This window comes from Melopsittacus undulatus, chromosome 1 (genome assembly GCF_012275295.1).
Source record: "Melopsittacus undulatus isolate bMelUnd1 chromosome 1, bMelUnd1.mat.Z, whole genome shotgun sequence".
NCBI classification, from domain to species: domain Eukaryota; kingdom Metazoa; phylum Chordata; class Aves; order Psittaciformes; family Psittaculidae; genus Melopsittacus; species Melopsittacus undulatus.
In genome coordinates this window covers 87,555,265-87,579,329 of record NC_047527.1, presented here as the reverse complement: position 1 = coordinate 87,579,329, position 24,065 = coordinate 87,555,265, and the positions used below count along the sequence as shown (strand labels likewise).

Genomic DNA, 24,065 nt, shown 5'->3' with positions numbered 1-24,065 from the left:
CCCTCCCCAAGCAAAAGAAGGAAAGAGAGAGATCCCTCTGGAGCTCGGTCAGCTCCTGCCCTTTGTGAGGGAGGGAGAGAGGGAAAGAGAGAAGGAGCGCGGCGGCGGTCCCCCCGCGGTACTTACGCCGGACTTTGCTGGGGCTGGGCTGCTTGCGCCGCGACATGCCGGGAGGATGGGCCGCCGGGGGGGGGCGCGGGGACGCGCCGGTGAGGAACGGAGAGGGAGGGGGGGGTGTGTGGGGTGTGTGTGGAGCGCGCACGGGAGGGAGCCGCAAAGTTGTTCCGGAAAAAGGAATCAAAATGGCGTTTCTGTGGATGTGTGCAAAGTTCATCAACTCCGAGCGAACTTCCCGTCCTCCGCGCCTCCCTGGAGGGGAGAGATGGGCACGGTTAGGGACCCCGCCGCGCCGCGCCCGCCCCCTGCCCGCCCCCCGCGCTGCCCCGCGCACCCTGATAAGGAGACACATCACGTGTCGCCCCGGCTCCTCTCCCGGGGACCGCCTGTTGCACGCAGCATCTCTCGCTCGCCCTCGCCGCGGGGAGGGGCGCCCCTCCGGACAGACAGCAGCGAGCACGGCCCCGGCTCCCCCTCCCCGCACCGGCCCGGCCTCGCCTCCGCCCGCCCCCCGGCAGCGCCGCACCGGGATGCCCCAGGCCGGCGGGGGGGCGGCCAGGTGCCACGCGGCGCTCCGTGACACCCCCACCCCCCCCCGCCGCTCTGCGCCCTCGGGGCTCCCCCTCCCGCTCTGTCCCTCTCTCCCGTGGGGCTCTCCGCTGCTCTCCCTCCCCAGCGTGCGTGTCCCCCGGCAGCCGGCGTGCGCTCGGCGCTGGAGCGCATCCGGAGCGGCCGCGCAGCCGGCTGCCGGCTTTAGGAGTTCATCGGGGCTCTCCGCTGGCCGTGGAAATGTCTGTGCATCATCCTCCTCCTCCTGCCAGCCCGGCGCCTCACCAGGTACAGCGGCTGCAGGCAGGAGCCCGCCGCTCCGACAGCAGAACTCGGCTTCTGCGTTGGTTTGTTTGTTTGTTTCCTTAGGAAACTTTCGTCCTTGCGCGTTTCGGGTCCCTGCGGGGGTCACTCATCCACCCGGCTGCCGGAACCTGGAGGACGTGAAATCCAAAGAGACCTGGCACATCAGCAGAGGAACCGAAGGTCCAGATATCCCCGTGGCTAATCAAAGGCGAGACTGGGACGTTTGCAACCAGAGGTAGTTAAGAGGCTGCACAGGCGCGGTGTGTGGCACTGCACGTATGGTCCTTCCCGGCACCGTCACTGCAGGGGAAGCTCAAAGATGTAGAAGGCTCAACAAGTGATGGAGAGATGTTCAGCGTCGCGGGGATTGCACTTTAAAGCCCGTACCGGTTTAGTTATGTGACAAATAATAACAGTACGGGAAAATAAAGTAGTTGGAAATACTCCATCCTGAAAGCTCGGTGGGGGAGGGGGGGAAGCAAAGCAAGGGTGAGTGGGGATAATGGGGATAGGAGGAACCGGTTTACACTTGAAGGAAATGGTTACTTGCACGATTTCTAGAGCTATTAAAAACCCAGGCCTTTTAAAGCTGTTGCTGGTGAGATGGAAACTGAAGTCACAGGCTGTTTCTCAAGGAAATCAAGTCCTGGCCTGTAGGTGAAAGGCTGGTACCAGCTTACGTAGTATCCTATCTCCTGGTTGAAAAGGGATTCACATGGAAAGCAGGGCTAAATTCCTGGTATGTGGCAGCAAGCCCTCAACCGGCTCTTTTCACAGTCTTTTGTCTTTAAGGTGTCATTATTGACTTCCTTTGAACCATTCTTTTCAAATACTGGATGAAGGCATAAGGTCAGGAACCCACAGGACCTGTCTCAAAGACATGAGCTGTGCTTCTTGTCGGGAATACCCCTCTTCCCGTCCAAGTGAAACACCTGCAGGTCTGGCCATACGGAACCTGGCAATGCCAAACCTGCAAGCCAAAGAGGTGAACACGTGTATTCAGGACACAAAGCTGCAGCTTTAACTTACATGTGCTTGTTGTCGTGGTTGTTTCTGCAGGCTGAATTTTCTGTCGGCCGGATTTTGTGTGGTATTACACATGAGCTTTATGTATAAATTTCAACACTTCAGCTTTGTTAAAGCAGGGTTGCTGACTGGCAGAACAGCTGCATAATAGCCAAGTTTGCCGCTAATATTGCCTGCAATATTAGGGACAAACATTAGAAAGTGTATTTTGATTGTTATGTTACAATGTTCTTATTTTACAAAAGAATCAAGAGAAGTCATTAACAATAAATTCATTGCAAGGTATATTCAACCTTTTCATCTCTGTACCCATTACACCTGGCCAACTCACAGAGGCAGAACTGCTGGTGAGTCCAACAGCTCTATAGCCAGCTTACATCTTTACTTCAGTATCTCTGGTGGTCATGCATCAGATTAAACAATAACCTGAGCAGTTTCCCATCACAAGCTCAGCCCTTAAAACATGTTATTTCCGTTGGCAGGCTGCAGGGATTTAGGCCTGTGTGGTGCATCCATATAAACTAGTGGAGATTAGGCCTACGAGTTTACAACCTCAGGCCTTGTTTGCTCAGACATTTGCATGAATTGCTGTAATTGAAACTGGTGCAAATTCCTGTATGGATAATCATCTTTGGAGGCTGGGGACCCATGTCTTAGAGGTCTGTGCTTGGTATCTCTGGACTAGTTTTGGAGGCATCATGGGGCGCCTCTGCATGAAGATCCCCCTTGCTGTATTTTCTAACTTAAGAGACGCGTAAGCAGCCTTCCACATGGGAAGTTTAGGAAGCGGGTGGACAGAACAGGAAAACAGCGTTATTCAATTCAGCATCTGAAATCTGCTCCAGAAGCATAAAAATGCAAATAATATAGGTATTGTAAAACTTACACTCAATAACTAAATCAGGATTTCAGTGACTGGAGAAAATATGTAGGTATTCTTTAACAGCATTTATGTTCTTGTTTTAAACATCCCTATTCTTGTAGTAAAATGTAATGAAGGGTGAGCTAGCACATGCTACATTAATGCTGTAAATGAAACAAAAAAACACCAAAACAAAACCCCCTTATGTAATAACTAAAAAAAGGGTTCATGAAATAGAAAAAGCGATGTATCTAACAGTTTAGGAATGAATTCTAATTCTGGGCTATCGCAGGGCAAGAGAAATTAAAATAACTCAGTTTCTAAACTTTCCATCATCCCAACTTTTATAATTCTCCAGAGAGGTCAAAACTGTGGTCTAAGGCTGAATGTAAAATTCTGAGCAAATGGTTTTACTTTTTTTATTCCAGTAAAAGTGGAGATAATTTTTGTCTAATAAAAACTGCTTTTTTAATAAAACCACTCTCCAAAAATTATGGCAATGTTTACACAATAGAACTGTCCTTTTAACTCTGTCTTTTCTACCATCTGCATTGCTCTGTTTTATCCCATCTCCTCTGATCACTCTATTTATGACAGTTTAAGTCTTTCCCTAAGACTGCACATGGTTTGTATACTTTCTGGGTATCGTGACATCAGAACTTAACAGTGATGGGATATACATATATATGTATATATAACAGATATGGTAAGGGGCAAGAAAGCTTATCTCTAACTTCTGTATAACTTCCAACTTCTGTGCAGTCCTCACAGACCTCTCTGGTCCTACATAGGGATGTTAACTGCAATGAACAATAGTAGAAATAAACCAAATAGTTTTGTGGAGGTATTTTGTGTATTACAAATTCCATTAAAACCACTGGGTGACATAGTTGTCTTAGTGACATAAAACCCGTCTGCTGTGGTCCCAAGAAAAGGAAAACTCTGCCCCTACCCACAATTCAAATATCAGAGATGCTGGTTGAAGGTATTCAGGGAGAGAAGAAAAACAGGATGTGTACCTTTTATGAAGGCCACAACTCAAGGATACATTGATGTCTTAAAATGCAGAGACTAAAGCTAACATTGCCATTAAAAAAGGGGGTGAAGGTTACCTGGAAAATCTGTATTCCCTCTGTCTTATGAGACATCGATGTCCTTTACTTTAGATCACAGTACTTGCAAGTTATTTTGATTTCTTGCAGTGCTTACACATCCCTTTTAGCCAAAGCAATTTGGAGTTAAGTTAGTTCTCTTACTAATCAGAAGTATTTATCATGGAATAAGAGGCAGCATTGGGCCCTGATGTTCTAACATCTCACAACTGCTGGGTGAGGGCAGCTGCCAAAAGCCAGCTCCCTCATCCTGACACGTGGCTGTGCAGCCACAGAGGATGTCAGGCATCGGAGGCCCCATCTGCTGTGGGAGCTTATGCCTGCACAGCATCCGGAGTCCTCTCACCGCCATCCTTTTCCTGGTGTCCTCACTTGTGCCAAGAGGCAGAACTCAGCTGACATACAAAGACAGGGAAAAGCCTGCTTGGAGGATCAGAGAACACAGCCTCAGGGCTTTGAAAAGTAAGTCTTTATAAAACCTAAGACCAAGAGAAATGCTCAAAGTTCTTTTACATTTCAACCAGGTACTTCTTTAAATGAACAAACATGCCACTGCTGGGTGTTCTCACAGGTTTGGATTTTGTTTTGCTTTTGAGGGTTTTTTTTCCTTCATCTGAGATACAGGTTTCTTGGATCAAAAACTCCTCAAGAACAAATGCAGAACTGACAAGGGTGACCACCATACAGGCAGGGTAATTATACAGAATAAAAGGGAGGAGATTCAATTAAATATGTTTCCTAAAACCTGCTTGGAAAACTAAACTTGATGAATTTGTGCAGTGGAAAGCCACACAGAAAAGCACGTCACATAAGACCAAACATAGACTCTCTCAGAGCATTTGTTGGATGACACAGCATCATACAGCATTCCCGTTTTCTGCATGTGGACAAATGTGATGCACCACTGTGCTCAGCTACCTCGGCCTCTGGAAATCAGGCAGCTGGGGAGCAAATGAGCACAGTGGTGGAACTTGCTCCTGCAGCAGCCCCACCCATTATCTCCAAGGGCAGCATTGGATAGTCAGAAAGTCAAGGCCGAAGCTTCAGTCCAAACTTACCTTAACATCAGCTTTCAGTGAGTGAAAGAAAAGCTGAGGTAACACAGTGTGTTTAAGCAATTTCCCTCACATCACAACAGGCTAGCAATGGCAAAGCTGGAAATAAAACCTGTCTTTCTTCCCACATCCTGGTGTAGTTCTTCAGGTACCAAGCCATCCACTCTGCTTTGTGACCTGTTCTAACCAGACTGTATTGTATTGATAACACACAGCAAAAAGAAAAGATCAGGGACTAAGTATTTGCTCCCTGTTTGCTCTGAGCCATTTCAACAGTGCAAAATAGACCCTGAGCTGACCCACCTAGCCAGGTAACACTACCTCTTGTCTAAGGACTTATCTGGCAACGTGAAGACAGTATTTTGGAAACCCACATCACTTCCCCCCCCCCCCCCCCCCCGCAGATCATGGCCTGTAGGACATATTGCAGGACTACCTGAAGTCTCTGCCTGCAGTAACTGCTGGCCCCATCTCCTCTCTTTTCACTGTGGAAGTCTCTAGCAGAGAGATGCAATGCAGAGCAGCCCTGCTGCTGGGAATGAACCAGCTTGATGACCTAGTCACTTCCACAGCCCTAATTTTTGGGGTGTAAAAAGTAGCATGAACTATTCCCCTAAACTATTTTAGCAATGACAAAGGTTTCTAAATCCTTACTGGGGAAGATCCACAACTGAAACCTACTCTTTCAAGTTGCCATATGATGGTAAATGTAGAGAACGGCTAAAGTGATATGTAAGCAGCTGACATGTCTTTCAGCCTTCTAACAAAACAGAAAATGGGCACAAAAGAACATTATTACCAAAATTCCTAAAACAGGAGAATTTTTTTTAAATAGTATGTTTTACATGCATAAAATTAAGATTGCCCCTGCATACTTGGCAAATTTTGGAACAGGACAGCCTACTTATTCCTTAGCCTGTTTAAAACCATAGCATGAAAAAACTTAGCAAGCAGATGTTTAACATTTACATTCTCAAACAGTTCTGTGATCACTATTGTACAGCCTCAAAAACAGGTTGTATAGCCCATGTGCAAGTATGTCTGTGTGGAGACAAAGTGGGAAAAACAGTAACAGCAAGCAAAACCACCCACTGCAATACTTTCACTCCTTTTAAAACTCTACATCATTGCCCAGAAGCTTTTGTTGCCAGGTAATGCAAAAATCACAGGTGTGCAAAAAAGAAGTTGGTGTTTAATGTGATTTGGTACTGAACATGACGTGCTTCATTCTTACTGTCCACCCAGCCTCTCACACCTACTTAGTTTAAATGTGATTATTTTCTCTCCTGAAGGGAAGTAGTAAGCCAGCTGTGTGTTTCACTGTGTCCTGTTTGCTAGGAAGACCTCATTCTGAAATGTCTCACAGACAAAATAGATGCTCACACTGACAGTGATTTCTTCATGTTCAGTCATTCAAAGGACTGCTGTAGCATCAGCAGAGACAACAGCAGCTAAAGGCAGGCAGCAATATCCAGCTGAAGCATTACTTACTAGTTTTTGATATTATAGGCTAGAGACAGAAAATACCTGCTATTCATTCCCCAGGGTTGCCACTGTATTTCTCTATGCAATATACTTTTCAGTACTACTTTGGTTTACATTTAAATCTCCCCAGTCATGGAGGATGCAACAGCTACTGTTGGGATACTTGGAAATTTTGGTCTGTACACCTGCAGATTCTGCTGTTAGGATGTTTCTCTTGGTTTTTCCAGCCTAAATTCTATTTTCTTCATATCACAGCTAATTATAGCTCAAAAAGTGCAAGTTAGAAAAGGGGATGGGTGCACCCAACACAGCAGCAGAAAACAGGCAGAGAGGGCCAGCAAGCAGCAGAGAGGTGAAGAAATAGGAAACGAGGCAGAAGTCATGAAAAAAGTGTGCAAGGGAGCAGCTACCCTGCAGGGAAGAAAAAGGCAGGACAACTTTCAAGGGCAGAGATTAATGTAACTTTGGGGAGGCTGCAGTGACAGGATTTGGAGAAGAGAGGAATAGAACCAGGCTACCAGGGAAAAATGGTGAGTGGATGTAGTAGGCAAAGTTTTAAGGGAAAAGCAAAAGAAAATGGTAGGGGTTCTGTATGCCATCCTAAACCAAAGGCAAAATTGCCTTGGGAGAGGTATATGATATAAAGTTGTGCAGGCCTACCTACACTAGTCACATGTACAAAGGGGCATGGTTTGCAACTGAGGTTAAAGTTACATCTCTATGAAAAAGCAGCAAATGTTCAAAGTTACGCAGTCAGAACTATACTTTCACCAGTGCAGCTTGTGTCATTCAGACAATGATAAGTGACACTGGCAAAAGCATAGTTTTGCTGATGTAAATTGTATCAGGGGTACACATATCCTCTGCTGCAGTGTACAGGAGTGTAACTACACCAGCAGAGCTCTTTGATTGTCAAGTCAGCCGTGCAATATCATCAGGTAATATATTAAAGGGACATGATTTAAACAGGTAAAAAGAATTCTTCCACTGACATAATAAAGTGACTTCCACAAGAACAGCAAAAACTGCCAGGAGGTTTCTCCTGGCAGAAAAAGATAGCTCTGTGGACCAGAGGGGTGTAAGATAGGGACGTATTTTAGATCACTTCTGGGGATTTCATATAAGAAAATGCTTACTTCTACAAAAAGAAAACTCAGTAGTTGTAAAGTGTCTGAATATTAGAAAAATGTGTATAAGAGCACCTAAACTGTAATAGTGACACTTCTACCTTCATTTATCTTTCACCATTCCCTTATTTTCATTTTTAAATAAAGGATTCTTGAGAATAAAATATTCTCAATACATTTTTCTGCACTCCTGTCTTCAACTTACATAATATATAACACATTCCATAATCTCGTTTCCTCCTGTGCTATACAAAGAAAGTGAAAACTCTCTTAATGAGCATTCAGAGAGGAAAGATTTGGTAAATGGGGTAGATGCGCTACTAAACTTTCTTGTTTTTTTTCTTTTCAATTACTTTTGTGGTCAGATGAGATTGTGCTCTATCTAAAATGAAACTTGAAAAGGAAAAAAACTCCAAACCACTATTATTAAAATGAACATAAGAGAGCTGTTACCTGAAATGATTCACTGGATGGAAATCTTGACTCTTGAAACCAGTGTTTTCTAAGAACAGGGCACAGATCTTAGCATCTTCCTCAAAAGGACTCCAGGTAACTGGAAAGTGCAGAAAATACATAAACTCAAAATTTTCAGCTTGCAATCAATGGTCCATGTGTTTACAGCAAAGTATTAAATCCTTTGGGATTAATGTCTATGAAAACATCCTGAAATCTTAACAGTCACACAGATTTTTCCCTGCAGCCTCTTGGGAACTAATAATAGACTACTGCGGCTCCCTAAACTCAGTGGTGGAGTAATCTCAGCTAGGAATTTTGATTAAATGGCAACTGCAAATATGATTTTCTGTTATAATTTTCTGAGCAATCTTATGTACTCACTTCACACAGACCTTGTGAGTTTGTTTCCTTAAGCTGTCTGTTTTACTCTATGTCCTTTTCCTCACAGAAGTGGCTAAAGTTAATTCTTAGACTGCAGATGAGCAGCCTGATTAGTACAGAAAAATTATTTACAAAATAGTCAAACGCAAAGAAATTAAAAATAAAAACCCACCAAAACCAAAACCCAAGAAGAGGCCTGAGGGTAGAGCTCTAAGCATCACTAGGTTAAGAACTGTACAGAAGGCAATCCAAGAGAAGGGCTGAGGAGAGTGAGGAGAACACTGCTAAAGTGCTCAGTAGCAGAGTGAATTGGAGTGGCTTTCTACCTCTAGAGATCTGGATGCAAAGCCTGATTTAAAAATATATGTATAAATGAATGTGAAGAATTCACCTTCAAGGCTTCTGAGCAGTGGTCCACATGTAAAAATACTATCTGTGAAGGACACCAATGTTCTCCACAATTACTTATCTCCTAGACACACATGCACACACACTAAATAAGGCTAGAAAGTTGCATGAAAGGTCTCTCTGACTGACAAGCAAGCTTGCTTTTGTTTCCTGTTCATTTTTACCTGGTATTTATAGGAGCTGTGCTATGATTATAGTTATATGCAATAAAGAACTGAGTAGTGAACAGTCTTGTAAGTGACATGAAATTCGGAGCTGTGGTTTCTGCTTTAAGTGGGGATGATTCACCTCAGAAGATCTAGTCTTGGGCACAGACTTCCTTGGGCACAGACTTCCTCAGCAAAAATCTTCCCTGATGTTTCTATGCTAGCTGTTAAAGCCCTGATCCACCACCCAATGGACACATTTCACCACAGTCCACACACTTTTCTTGGGATAATCTTAAAGACAGATCCACAGATGATGGTTTTGGTCTAGACTCCATGTTACTGACACTGCAAAAGGGAGGAAATATTCCCTGTGCTTACTTGCATATGGTGATTCAGTAGAGCTGGTATCATTAGTCCTGTCCTATGATGAACATCATATTACCCAACCATACTGGAAAAGAATGAATGGGCTCAGATTTCCCATCTGAAAAACAACAGCTCTTGTAAAACTTGGTAATGTTGTATGTAAATAGGAACTACAGCAAAATCTTGTGATCTTGTGGCAGCAAACTGGAGCTAACCAAAAAAATTGAGAGTTTTTGAATGCTAGAACACAATGGTGAAGAGAAAGTAAGATGAGAATGGTGTATAATAGTTCAGCATACAGAAGTCTGGTAACATGGAAACTAATAGAGACAGTTACTGGCATGATTTGGAGGTAGTTATGACTGCAGAGAACTGCTGTACAGCTGGAGTACTCGTGTGAAAATGTTAGCAGCATATGTAAGAAAAACCACTGAACTGGAATTATACAGAAATAAGTTATTATTGAAACACAGCTGTACTTTGAACAAAGTGTTGAGGAATTTAAAAGACAATGATTTGCCAAAGGGAACAGCATAAACTTATCTCAGCCAGAGAGCCATAACCAGTTCCTGTGGCTGCTCCCCACCATTGAGTGCAAGCCCCGTTTGGCTGCAGTAATAAAATGGGGACCAAAAGCTTTAATTACATGGCGTGCTCCACATCAATTTCTATAAATTGATGTCCATTCTTCATACAAACTAAAACCACATGTCAACTGCCTTGAAACTTTTTTCATTCTCTCTCATTGCTATCACTCTCATCATATGAAAGTTGATCACAAGGGAACTATAATTATTCAGCTAGCAGCTAGTGGTGATAACATCAAAGCAAAAGTATGTTTATAGGGTTAATGCATGATTATTTTAGCATCCCAAAGGCTTTGGGTTGCCATACCGTCCAATTATCCCAGGGCTGTGTGAGAAGAGGGAATTTCATGTAATTAGGAAGGCCTAAACTAAGCTTTCATGATCAGTAAAATACATCATGTCACAATTCACACTGCCAGCTGTTTTCTTCCCAAATTTTACAGAACATAACACTATCTTTTTTTCGAATTTAGAAAATTAAACAAATATGTTGAAAATCAGGCTACAGAATTAATAACTACATTTTAATTTTTAAATTGAAAAATCATTACATCTGCCAAGCATCATAGATGTACGTATCAGATTTACCACATCTGAATGATCAAAAGATCTATTAATCCATATGCTCTGCTTCTGCTAGGAACTCATAGTTCATCCATGTTCAACAAATTAAAAATCCCAGTTAGGATGCCTGCAGTTGGATATTTGATTTTGTACTTTCAAGGCACCTACATAGCCTGATTTTCAGAGATGTTGAGCATGTTCATTACTTCTATAGCTGCTGAGCAACCCTGAAACTTAAGCACTTGAGTATGAATTAGATGCTGAATTGTAGTCATTCCATTTTAAAAATTAATAGCATAATGTATATAACTAGTTGTGTGGTCTCTGATGGAAATGAATGGAAATACTTTTCTGCATTTCAGGTAATTGCCCAAGCTACTGGGGTGTTGAATGGTCACCTTTGACTCAAACTCTTGAAGAAAGGCTTAACCAATACTCACACATTTGAGTGGAAAAAAAATTGGGATGTAAAAGTAAAATTGCATCTCAGAGATTTGTGGAAAAATTCCAGAGCAAATCTTCTTACCAATAGTCTGTTCTCTGTATAATACCAGGAAGTTAGTTTAAAAGTGAAACTCAGTAAGAAATATTCATTTGGAAACCTCTACCGTTTGTCAAATATGCTGCAGCATGTTGAAACACTTGAAAAATTGTTACTAAGAAAACAGGTTAAATTCTTCCCAACGAATTCTAAACGGCTGGGAAAAGTGGTGGAGGCCACTGTGATTAAAGGGAGATAGGAAGGTTGCTATGAACACAAAAGAAAGAGCTTTCCGGCATACTAATGAAGAAATAAATTGAACTTTAAAGAAGGGTAACATAAGAGCTGTTTACATAGATAATTTGAAAATGTGTATGATTAATAAGGTTTTATTTGATTATCAGGCATCCCTAATAGGGATTTGGAAACAGGATAACAAAATGATCTCCTGAAGAGATATTTTGCTATAGCCTTTTATGCATTAAAAATGGGAGGATGGAGTCAGCTATGTAGGAATGGAATACAGTTTCCTGGTACAGTGTGAAGTTAGTGTGCAGATAGTAGCAAAAAGAGCTGTTAAAAATACTGCATATAAAAACGCCAGATAGCAGACACCCATCTGTAAATGTGACCTGCAAACATCTTTAAGCAATCCAGTAATATTACACAAGGTTCCATGAGTTATTAACTTGAACATTAAATAGCTGTGTGTTTTGTGACTCTGTAGAATTCTGGTGATCTGCTTTTACAATGATCCTGCATGCTCTCTGCTGGTCATGTCTCATCCATAAACCCTTTCTGCATACTTCAGAGGGCCCAAGTTAGAAAGATAAATGTTGTCTTACTACAATGCTTACCATTCTTCGGGGCCTATTTTTCATTTCAACATTTTATTTATCATTTGGCATTCACATTAACTCTCCAAAGCAAAATTCCTGATCCCATTACACAGACACACTGCTCCATTGTAGGAATATACAGAATTAGAATATCACCCACACAGCGCTTTCTGGGGCGTTCTTTGGAAAATGTGTGCCAGATCCCGTGCAAGGCTGTTACAGGACTTGGAGACAAAATGGAGTAAAGATGAAAAGGCTCAGCTTCACATTAATAAAACGCACAAAATATACACCTTTGCACAGCTTATGTAGCCTGTTGCTTTGGTGGAGAACTTTTTCTTATAGGGGATGAGTCAGAGGAGGGTATAGATACAATGCAATTACTTTCTTCCCTGCTCGAGAACCAATGTGACCCTAAATCTGCATGTGCATTTCAATTACTTTATAAACAAAATTAAAATCTATCCATCAGTAAATTGAGATACCTGATTAAGGAACAGTGCCTCTGGTATCAAGGTTGTTGTCGTGGTTTAAACCAAATGCTGAACCCAAGACAGTTGTGTACACCATTCAGTGCAATGAATTATTATTATTATTATTAATTATTATTATTATTAATTGGAAGGATTTTCATTCCAAGTTACTTTGAGTTTCTCATAAAACAAACTCAATGTCATGCTGGGCATACTCATCAGCAAGAAAATAAGGCACTGTAACTGGCAGGCCTAAATGCTTACAAAACTCTTTTAGTGTTTCCTACATATCCTAAGACTAGTTTTTGAGGCCTGCTCTGAGAAAAGATGAAGCTACAGAAATGATATACCCAAATGTAAGGAACTGCAGAACTGTGTGATTCACCTACTGTCACTTTTCTGTAAGAGATCCACAGTCGCACTTAGTAATAAAATAACAATACTTAAGTGATTAGAAACAGTCCTGATTTCAGAGAACAAAGGAATAAATACAATAAATACTATGTGTATGACATTTACTACCTCTTTGTAAATACAGACTGTCTCAAGGTTAATAACTGGTTAAAAGGAAAACTGCCTTTTTTTCTTTCCTTTTCCTTATTGTAAATAACTTATGCCAGGATCCTGACAGGATCTTAAGAAGACCACAGTAATGACATCGCACTTGGCAAACATTTTCTTATCTACAATGCCATTGTACCATAGCCAGGCCAAAGAGTAGAAGATGCTAACCTTGAAAAAAGTTTTGCTGCTTTGTAGCAACACGGTGTTGGAGAACTCCCCACACAGTGGTGGTATATAATACTTCTGCAACAGCTATTGCTGTCTAATTTCATGTCATGTTCTTCACCAGTTAAATCACTTTGTAATAAAAAGGGCAGTTTTGTGAGCCCCATTGCACAGCTGAAGGGACAGGCAGTGGGAGGACAACTAATCAGCAAGATGTAGAAAGGCCAGGAACAGAAGCCCCCTCTCCTAGCTCTAGGCCTGCTTATATCAACCATGTGCACTTCAGTGCATGAAATAGAATAGGCTCACATTAAAAGAGGAAGAGATGTGTCAGCTGTATAGCCATGTCTAAAGAAAAAGTTTTAGAAATTGCAGAAATCTCATCCCTGACTGATGGAATTCTACCTTTACAGCTTTTGAATGCAAACCAGCCTCTAGCTGGACCTCTGCTCTACACACACTGGTAATAAAAAAGAGTCTGCAAACCCTTGACAACTCAGGAACAGACACAGAAATAAATATAGGGAATGACGGATCGATGCTTTTAGGAAGGCAATCTGTGGGTTGAGGAATAGCGAGGAAAAGAGCAGAGTCAAAACATAGATTAGGAAGTGAGAGGATGGAAGGTTTAGGGGAAGGATTTTGCTTTTCCAGTACTTTTCTGTGAGGTCACTCCTGACCCTAACTTTTAGGATAAAAAGGCCTTGTGACATAGCAGAGCTGGAGTGTGTTTGTCACGCAGAGAAATAATTTGAGGAGGGTGTACAGGTGTTTCCTGTGTTGCAAAAATCAGCTCTACAGAGACTCTTGTTTGCTATTACCCAAGACTTCAAAGAAAATACCAAGACGGATGTGTGAATGGTCCTGCCAATACCAGGGTCCTCTATCTATTCTCTACTTGCCAAAGCAGACACAGCTCCTGGGAATGCCCAGGAGGAAGTACCATCAACAGCTCCTCAGAACAGCCCTAGATGTAAATACAATTCTTCCTTTACCATTCCCTGCTGGGTAGCATCCCCAGTGACTCATGTACATTTCTAGAGTCAGGGCCTACATTTTGTATTACAACATGTATGTTTCTCTCACTGTTGTGATTTTTCTTACATTCTTACGCTGCTGACCAGCTGCACTGGAAGGTACTTCTGCTTTAGCAGATTTTTTTTTTTTAGTCTGAGCCGGTATATTTCAAACCCAGATCTGTGCTCTAACATGATGCTGCTCTTTGCATCATCTTTTGTGTTAGGAAGCATATCCTGAAAAATGACATCTAAAATGTCTTCTGAATCTTATTTTCAGAGCAAGTTATGTAGGATGAGACTGTGTTTTTCAGAGGTGCTGAATAACACTTTCTGACCTGAAACGCTTTGCTACACATGAAAGAAAGGGGTGCTGAGAAGTACTAAGAAATCTGCAGTTGGAAAGGGAGAACCAAACAGGAAGCTAGTGTGTTTTGCACATTCCTTATCCACATCTTTTCTCCTCAAACCTCCAGCACAGAGCAAGCATTGCCAGTTGCCTGCAGAGGATCTGATATGTCAGGCACTCTGACTATGCCCTGGGGTTGGGTGGGAGACCCATGCAGAGTCCTGTGACCTGGAGCACAGCCCTTCTGCAGGAAAGAAAAGAGTACAGCCTTGGGCAATGAAACCTAATTTCCCTCCAAGGAGCTGTAGTTAATGTGAACTCAGAAGAAGCAGGATTATACCGCAGTGACTGCTTCCAATGAAGTACAAGATGCCTGCATCTCCCATGGTCCAGTCACTGCATAGCCTCTCCCGTGGGTGTTGGCTGAATTACAGTGAATTAAGATAAGGGGAACTGGGTGGGTAATTAAGACTTTCATATGCATGTTTTGAAACAGGATCCAGTAAATACACAGCTAAAATTCTGAAAAAATAGTGTAGGCTAAGCATTTTAAATCCACCATGTTCTTACTTGCAAGATGAAAATCTTTCGAGCTCCTTCTGAAGCATCCCACTGGAGAGGGACTATAAATCATGAAATACCTGACTTTTGCTGTTTGGGACACTACAAAAACCAGGGAAATCTGTTTAATGAACATTCTTCTTGTTCAAAGCGTCTCAGGAGTTTGACTCTGATATTGTTTCAAAACTGTTTTCTCAAGGCCCTCCAGCACATGGTGTTACGAGAAAAAAAAAAGTTGTCAGACTGGTTTTAACACATCTTTTCAGTACTGATAAGCAAAAGTTCATTGTTATAATTCTCAATAAGATATATGTGGAATATACCTTTCTTAAGGCTTTTGTGTTGAATTCCATCTAAGGAGACCTGTTGCATTCTAAGCTTAAGCAGCCTCTTTCAAAGTTATTAGAAAAATACAGGGATGCATCACATCATACTGTGCTGAAGAGAATCTATGTCACATCCTGTTAACTGTGTCTGCTTTTAAAACTGTTTTGTAAGTACAGTGAGTAGCAGACAGTCTCCAGCTGCAAACAGCTTTGAAATTACATGAGCATGTTTCAGACACAAGACAGACACTGCAGTATTTTGGTTGCTAAAGGTAAAACACTCGATAGCATATTTTTTCTTAATGAAGTAAACTATTTCATCTAAGACTACTTTGCTTAACAATGCCATCATTAAAATGGTAATTAGCTTTGAGGTCCCTATTCAACATGGTATGGCATCACACCTTTGCTGCTGTTATTTCATCCTGCTTGCACAGAAGTTTCTGCAATTCAGTCTGGTAAGAACAAGATATTAACCAAGGAAATAAATCTCCAAAATAGCATGTGGCTAAATCTTTACATCTATCCTAATAGGGTCCAGCCTATCCTCCCCCTGAAGCCAGTCAGCCACTTTAGTAGGATGCAAAACAGTTCCCCTGCAAGGTGGAAACAAGACAAACTAGTAACTTTTTTTAAAAAAATATTATTATCTATGTTGGAAATTATGATTTTAAAAGCCAAAAAATGCTAAAATTACTCAGGAAACAAGTATTTCACTGAAGTAATTTTACTAGCCTGCTAACATGATTTGTTAAATGTTTATACATCTTTTTTCTCTGTAATAACCGGGGGATGCTACTGGACACAGCTAGGAAAAGCCTTATTTAAATAGTTGGTGTATTTTATCTCCTAACTTTCCAGTGCACAAGTTAAAGTGAGAACAAAACAAAAAACACTTTTGCAGATTGTCTCCGGTATCAGACCTGGAACTTTCCCCAGGTTTTCTTTTCCATATTTTCGCATTAACTAGCCTCTCACTGCAGACTAGGTCCATGCCCAAAGCTTGGCAGCAAAGGACTAGTCTGAGATGCCATAATCAACTCCTGTAGAAAGCAGCCACAGGTTTTAGGTCTAATTCTCCATTATACCTAAGCTATGCTTTGTGCCTAGTCATATTATCTGATCCTTCTGGGGACCTCTAAAAGATATCGATACAGATTTAGAGCAGTGTCAAGGTCCTTACCATTTACCCTTGAATAGAAAGGCCTTTGCCAGAGCCAAGAATAACTAGAAAGCAGCAACTTTCTGGCCACGCCTCCTTCCTCACATCTTCCCTGCAGAAAAGGGCGGGGGGAATAGATAGGAAACACCATGCTTCTACAGAACACAGAAGGGTTTTCTCTGAGGCTTAAGGCTTAACATGCCCGTTGCTTGTTCAGAGGGGCATAAAACTGGCCCAGCCTAACAATGAAATCAGACCCTCCCTGCCGGCAAGTGAAGGAATGGTTGCTAACACAAGTGCTTCTCCGTTATGTTTAGTTTTCCCAGCTCAGTGGATTGCCTTAACACACGTGGAAGTATGCTGATAATAGGTGGGACTATCAAGACTTTCTGTGGCAGTCCCAGAAGAGGAAGCTTTCTAACCTGACATTTTCACCCAATAATGAGAGAGACTTGTGGGGTCCCTGCTCTGATCTGGAAGACTGCACAGCAACAGAGGCCCATGCAAGCAGATGGCATGACAGACTGTGCTCACTGATTGGTCTCTGCCAGGAGAGTTCACAAACCCAAGTAATGTTGTTCCACAAAATATAAGCATGACATGCCCAAACAATTATTCATCTTAAAACTGTGGATGAAGACTGTCTAAATATTTTCTATTTTTTTCTAAATATTTTCTAAATAACTGGAGGCCATGGGCTACTTTCATCTATGAGGTGTCACCAAGGCCCTGGGGTGGGTTTGTTTTAAGAAAAGCCTTGTAGCCCACAGCACTTAAACCATTATTGGTTTCTATTTTTTTCTTCAAATAGGAGTAGTGGTACAATAAATTAGTTATATTTCAACACAATTTGCTCATGTCCATGTAACTTTTATTATTAAATTTAGCTTTTAGTAGCGAATTATTTGGGAAATTGATGATTTATCTCGCATAAAAATTCAAATTGTAACATTCATTTTGCATCCTTGAATGTCCTTGAATTAAAGGGCATGGCTGCTTTTAAACACAGAGTAGCTTTCAGAGATGAAAGAAGCTAAAGCAATGTTTATTTATAGCAATACCTCCTTGTCAAATAATTCAAAGCAGTAAAAGGAATAGCTGCACAGTTTATTCCAGTGACTTTTGTTCCCTTAATGAAATGCACACGCATACCCACATCCATCAACTGGATGCATACCTATCTGCTGTGTGGCCTGCACTGACACACTCGGTGTGTCCCCTCACTCACTACTGCATCTGTCAGCCTGACAGCTCAGTGGCAATCCTCAGGCTGGAAGCAAAATCAGTCCCATGTACAGCAACCCATTTTGTCTTCAGAATACCTGTGCTTTATTAAAAACATGTCTCTGGCAGAAAGCTAAAGAAGAAACAGATATATCATGGTATCTGTCTTCTATGTTTTTTCTGCAATTCTTCATTCTAACTCTGAAAAGTGATGCCCCACCCCTGTGAATAAAGGTCTATTTTGCTGTAAGAGCAAGATGGAAATCAGATGATAAGAAGTGGAGGGAGCAAGGAGAAATGATGCATGACTGGGCCTCAAGTTGAATATTTTTAACTTGTTCTTTTAGTTTGTTTTCCACTTTGAAAGTATTTAGTTTGGGGATTTCTTGTAGGAGCGGAATTCATGAGGTCTCCCTTTTAATCTAACAGTATTGAAAATTAAGATGGATGCAAACTTCAGGTTTAGTGTCAGTGTTCAACTTCTTTCACACCCCTTCACTTTCAAAAATTCAGGCCATCAAACAAAAATTACTTTCATGCAAAAGAGCTGCACAGGGCTACTGCAGAGTTGTGGGTGAGCTCTGCACCTGATGCTATATCTGTAAGGCAGTTTATTTCTATCTCTGCTTTCTTAGTAGTTCACAATACATAGGGGATGGATCCTGAGAGTTTCATTACATCAGGAAATATAAACGTTGAGTACTTAACTAATGCCGTTTGTTGGGACATTTTTAACATGTTTCCTGACCTGACTGCAAGAGTTACCCAGCCTATACGGTTTCAGCTTCCTCCTCCTCCATTAGCAATGCTCACCTATGATATTTACTGCATCATTGCATCCAAGCCAAACTCGGTTACCCCGGCAACCAAGTTTTTCTTCTCCAAGGGTCACAGGGAAACACATCCTTCAGGATCCCCTAGTAACCGTCAGCCGGTAGGACTGGGGAACATCAACAGTGAAATGCCTGCTTTCCATCGCTAAGGCAGCGCCGCCTGCGCCTGCAACAAGGGGGGCAGAGTCTAGTTACATTCCTGACCCACTTTCACATCCCTCCCTCCTCCTCCTCCATCTTCTCCTCCCTCCCTGAGCACAGCAGCAACCAGCAGGGCAGCAGGAGCCTCCATTTAGCAAGCCTCACACACCCGCAGCCACCAAGCTGTGTGCTGTCTCCTAGCAAGCAGCAGAAGCGCAGGTTTCCCCAGCAGCGCCTGGGGAACGGGGGGGGGGGGGGGAACCACAAACCTCCCGGAAAGGAGGGCTTCCCTCTCGCCACCCTTTATGTGCAGTGATGGTGCTTCTGTCTTTTGTCTTTTGTCCAGCACTTTCATACACTCTGTTCAAAGCACGCACCCACACCAAACACAGTGTAAAGTTGTCTCCCTTCCCTCTGCTCCCCAGCTGACCAGCCATGCTTGGACAAGCATTAGTTTCCTCTCCCAACACCCCCTCAGCCATCCCCTCGCCTCCGGATTAGCCTGGGTGCGTGCATCTGGCTGTCCTGTTCCCCTCCTCGCCCACCTCCTTTATGTAACCCTGCCATTCCTCTCCCACTCCTGCTCCCGGGGCTCATCCCTTTGCCCAGATATTGCAAAACCTCCTCCCTCCTCCCAACGTGGCAGGCAGGCAGGTAGGTGAGTAAGAGGAGGGAGCTCCTGACTGGTTTTGCATCCTGGCGGCTGCTCACAGCACAGTCTGTCACCCTGTGAGGGACACTCCCTTCCCCGGCAGGCAGCTGAGAGGGATTTCACCCCATGCTGGGGGCAGACATTAACCCCCGTGCCACACCTCACCTCACCTTGCCACCAGAGCTGCCCGTATGTGCCCAGCCTTGTGCCACAGGCATCCACAGGCCTAGCCAGGCCACAGGAGGCCATTGCTGCTTGGGAGGGGACATGCAGACAAGCTGGGGGGTGCCTTGCTGCCTGGAGGGGTGCAGGCATGGCCTGGGGCTCTGTGTGCCACCCTGGGGGTACCAACGTTTGGAGTGTGGCACCCGGTCCCTGGGCAGGTGGTAGGCTTCAGAGCCCCCTCCTCACCCGAACCTGCAGGGGAGCAGTGCCTGAGGAGGCAGGTGTGCCAGGAGCCAAGGGGAACACCTCCCGGGACTGTGGGGAACTGCTGGGACATGCGGCATCCTACTGCAGCAGCCGTGAGAGGTGTTAATGGAACCATTTTGGGTTGGGTTCTTTTCCTTCAGTTCTTGCAAAACACTGGTTCTGACCGTGAGCAGGCTGCTCTCCAGCTGTGACACAGAGGGTAACCCTGCAAGCATGCTCTGGTTGCAGCCGGGGAAGTACTCCCATCCCAGTCCCACATCCCACAATGTTGGATATCCTCTGCTCCAGACACAGGCTGGGAGGTCCCTGGGATAATAAGAAGGCAGAAAAAATGATCGTGACCCCCTCTTCCACGGTGGGAAGGAGCCTGAGCCTCAACTAAAACTATGACTTAGATTTGATGTGTTGCTGTCTCAGCTGGGGCTTGCTTTTGGGTGGTGGAAACAGGAATAAAGATTGCTCTTTAATTTCTGAAAGCGAAAAGCGGCTGCTTAAGAAACTGTTCACTGTTCTTTGTGCTTGTATAACTTAAAACCACCTGTTTTCAAGTTTGGGCTTGATACATATTTCTGCTCCGTTCTGTAAGCACTTCAGCACATGTTACACACATGCTTATGTCTGCAGAGTAGGGGGCCTGAATCTTCAATGTCACCCTAAACCTTTAGCCCTGTACCACATTTACAAAACTAGTTGAGTTAATAATGACTCAAAATAACATGGCACACAAACAGTACATTATTTCCATCATGACAGAAAAGGTGGTTTTCCAGACACTCTCTATAAATATGCATGTAGCAGATTTCTAGGTATTATGTAGTGCATTTATATTTTTAGTTATTATAGTTGAGCTAAATGTTCATACGTCTAATTTAACCTAACATAAAAGGACCCTAAACCATATTTATTATTTACATAAGTTTTAAATTAGCATGCACTCTCCTGTGTGTTGCCAGTACTAATCTGGTAGCTCAAGCATCTTTAAACCTTCCTCAGGTATTTCTGCTCAACAGTGAATTGACACCTATAGCTAGCCATGCATTAGAGGAGACTTACGCACCTGCAGGGGTGTATGTGAGGATGCAAGCTTGCACACAGATTATTTTCCTCCCTGGTAATGTGTCTGTTGTGACTATGACAGCAACTGCATGCCATGAAGTGCGTTTGTCAATGACAGATGTTTAGGTGAAAATGAGCAAATGAAAATTAGAAAAGAGCCAGGAGAAAACACCAAGGAAATAATAAATGCAGAACAACAACAATGGCAGATGTAAAAGCTGCTAAACTAATTTTGAGTACAGTATTTTTCACTGAAATAACCTAATCTTTTGGTTGAGAAAATAAATAAGACAGCAGTAGCTGCACTGCAAGGGCATTTTTCAACTCTTCAGAGCTTTCCTACAAATTAAAGAAGAGTGACTAATTGCAATACTGATAGCTTATTATGACAATAGTAGCATCCCCATTCCTAATGTCAGAAGACACGATTCAAACAAACTGCTAGGCTGTTTAAAGAATGATTGTCAATGAGCAGCGTGCGCCCTTTTCTAGAAAGGATTTTTAGTTCTTACTAGGCTTGCAAAGATCCTCTCCAAATCACGAACTGCAAGGTATTTCCGAGGAGAACTGCACAGAAAAATGGATTGTCTGGATTTATTACATAACATACTGGTTTGCAGTACTTCATAGTAAAGATTTATTCAATAAACAGCTTATTTGGGGAGCATCTTGTGATAGTCCCTGGAGATGGGGGAGAAAGAGAAGTGAAATTGTATCATTCAAGTTGGTACAGACAGGGAGCCCAGCCCCAGCTGCTCAGATTTCAAGGTGCTTTGCAGGGATGTATTTTCTGTATTGCAAGGTTAAATCTTTACCATGTCTGTCGTAGTAAAGATGACAGCTGTAATACTCCGGACAAGTACTCTCCTTTGGTGAGTTCATGTTCTGGACAGCTTGCTACAGGACAGATACTGAAATGTCATTAGCAAAGTTATAAAGAAGATGCATATGTAGGAGGTTTTGGAAGGCTCAGAGGAGCATGGCGGGGAGGCTTTTTAGGCTGTCCTGGGACTCTGAATGATACAAGGGAGCATGCCAAGGGCAGGAGGCAGAGCCAGTTACTGAAGATGGCCTTTATGGAGGCACCTACTGCAGCCATAAAAATAGGTGTGTGAGGGAATATCCTGGGAGGGCCTTTCCCAAACAGTAAGGTGTGCCTTGAGGCGCACCACCATGAAGGTGTGGAGGCCCTGCTGTAATGAGAGGTGCATGAAGGATCCCGAGAACAGTGTGGAGCAGAAGGATCCAAGCTTCAGCACTTCCCCATCACCTCCAGCCACCTCTTCCTTGTCTCTTCCCTGCTTCCCCATGACCTTCAGCCATGCTGCCAGGTGTGGGGTGAAGGCCTGAGGGCTGGGAGAGCCCATCAGACATGGCAGCGTGGCAGGGCATGGAAGGGAGAGGGAGAAGAGGTAAATAATCCCAAACAAACCCCTTTTAATACCCTTTATGTCAAAACAGACATTAGGGCCTGTCTTTCCTGCTCTCAACTATCTTTAAAAAAGCCCAAACAACTTGCTGTAACTGCTACTAATATGGCAAAGTAGGCGAGGCCAGCAGCACACCCCCATTTGGGGTTAACCTTGCCTGGTCTGCCTTACAGTGAGGCTGAAGTTGCCTGGCTTCACTGCTTTTTTTGTCTTGGGACAGGTCAGAAACATTACCCTGAGGTAAAAAAGCTGCACCTCCTTGTACTGCGAAGGTAAGGCCTCGCTCTGCCTCAGCCTTCTCTCTCGGTAATTGGAATTTCAGCAAGTACCTGCCCCTAAGATGAATGTTGTGCAGCATTCCCAGGCACGCCCCACCACGAACACCAGCCTGATATTCCTCCAGGCCCTAACACAGCACCAAAAGCCTTCTCTTGCCTGGAGCAATGCACACCGGCTTTGGAGCAAGGCTCTGCTGGAGTTACTGATTCATGCTGCTCTCCCATCAGCAAGCAGGGATGTCTGCCCCATCTCGGGGACCTGCGTGTGGGTAGTTACCCAGGCAAAGTTCATGCTTGGAAAGAAAGTCTTTTTCTCTCTCTGCTGGCCCCTTTCTTGAAGATTTATATGTCCAATTTATAAACTCTTCTTAATTGTAGAGATAATGTATTTAAAACATATGTGCTTCCCGTAGCTCTGTGTGTGCTTTGAATGCTGTCTGCTTCTTGCCCTGTCTACATTCACAGAAGGTACTCGTGCATATGGAAACAATCAGGCTACCCAAAAGACAACACACTTGATACTGCTAATTACACGGAGTAAACGCTGCTGGGACTATAACTGGTCTCTAGATCTGAGTCAGTGTATTGCCGCTGAGCTAAAGAAGAAGGTCCATAATGTGCACTCATATTATAGCCGGCTAAGTCCCTGCTGCACATATTGCTGATTTCTGTATATGCTACATGGCAGAGAGCCAAGGAATTGTAGAACAAACAGGATTTTATAACCAGTGTTATTTAAGGATGGGCAAACTGCGAAGCTCCAAAAGTTAATGATTCTAGCGCACTTTCAATTAATTTTTATTGTCAAGCTATATTTCAGGGTACTAAAGACCTCTTGTGATGACAAGAAGGAGTGTGTGGGAACAGGCGGGAATACAGTATACACTGTTATTCTCTCTGATCTGTAGATCAGTGAGTAACCTATCCGGCAGACAAGTTATTTCTTTCCTCTCATGTTAGATGGAGTTCATTTCCATCTCACCTTCAGAAAATGCATTTTAGCAATATAAATACAGCATCAGGCATCATATTGCTCAAATGGTACATTTGAGCCCCTGCACAGAAGTAAATACCACCCCTTTTGCACTAAGGGTATCTGATAATACTTGTGTTGTTAATATAATGAAACTTACAATTAAACAAACAAATTACAAAAAACTGGATACAGGAATCACTGAATAGAGTTAAAAGTGTTAGTTACATCTTAATGACTTACAGAAGGAACTTCTGACACAAGTACACACTGCAGCCTACACGCCATGAATTTAAAAGTCTGGATTAAAGCAGGCTGTGCATAAGCAATCAAGGTGATAAAGCCTGGCCTCATGTGAGCATCAGGTTCACCATCTCAGCTCCTTCCCTGTCCCCCTGAAACTGTAGGCCAGAGTTGTGTGTTGGCTAACTGGTAGCAGTGTCTATCACCTAAGGAAAAAAAAACCCACAACAAAAAGCTCCAACAAAAATCCAAACCCAAACACATATTTTGAAGAGTATTGGTGGAGCTGGGCTGCAGTCAAGTGTCCTGCTCTAGCT

General features: G+C 43.1%; 1 protein-coding gene across 3 annotated transcripts; it reads left to right on the top strand.

The window, feature by feature from the left end:
• The first annotated feature begins 475 nt into the window (after positions 1-475).
• Positions 476-2,290, top strand: LOC115946652 (uncharacterized). Of its 3 annotated transcripts, XM_034069460.1 has the most exons (3): positions 476-954; positions 1,036-1,207; positions 1,534-2,290. In XM_034069460.1, exons 1-3 carry the CDS (start codon positions 648-650, stop codon positions 1,631-1,633), a joined length of 579 nt encoding a protein of 192 aa, XP_033925351.1. In that variant the 5' UTR covers positions 476-647; the 3' UTR covers positions 1,634-2,290. The 3 variants fall into 3 exon arrangements, with proteins under 3 accessions (XP_033925351.1, XP_033925347.1, XP_033925339.1); XM_034069456.1 differs by having other exon boundaries at positions 476-1,207; positions 1,750-2,290; XM_034069448.1 differs by having other exon boundaries at positions 476-1,207.
• Positions 2,291-24,065: the final 21,775 nt, after the last annotated feature.

Coding starts and splice junctions, on each gene's coding strand:
- LOC115946652 (XM_034069448.1), top strand. CDS start 648: ATGCCCCAGGCCGGCGGGGGGGCGGCCAGGTGCCACGCGGCGCTCCGT. Junction 1,208..1,533: donor TGGGACGTTTGCAACCAGAG/GTAGTTAAGAGG, acceptor CACGATTTCTAG/AGCTATTAAAAACCCAGGCC.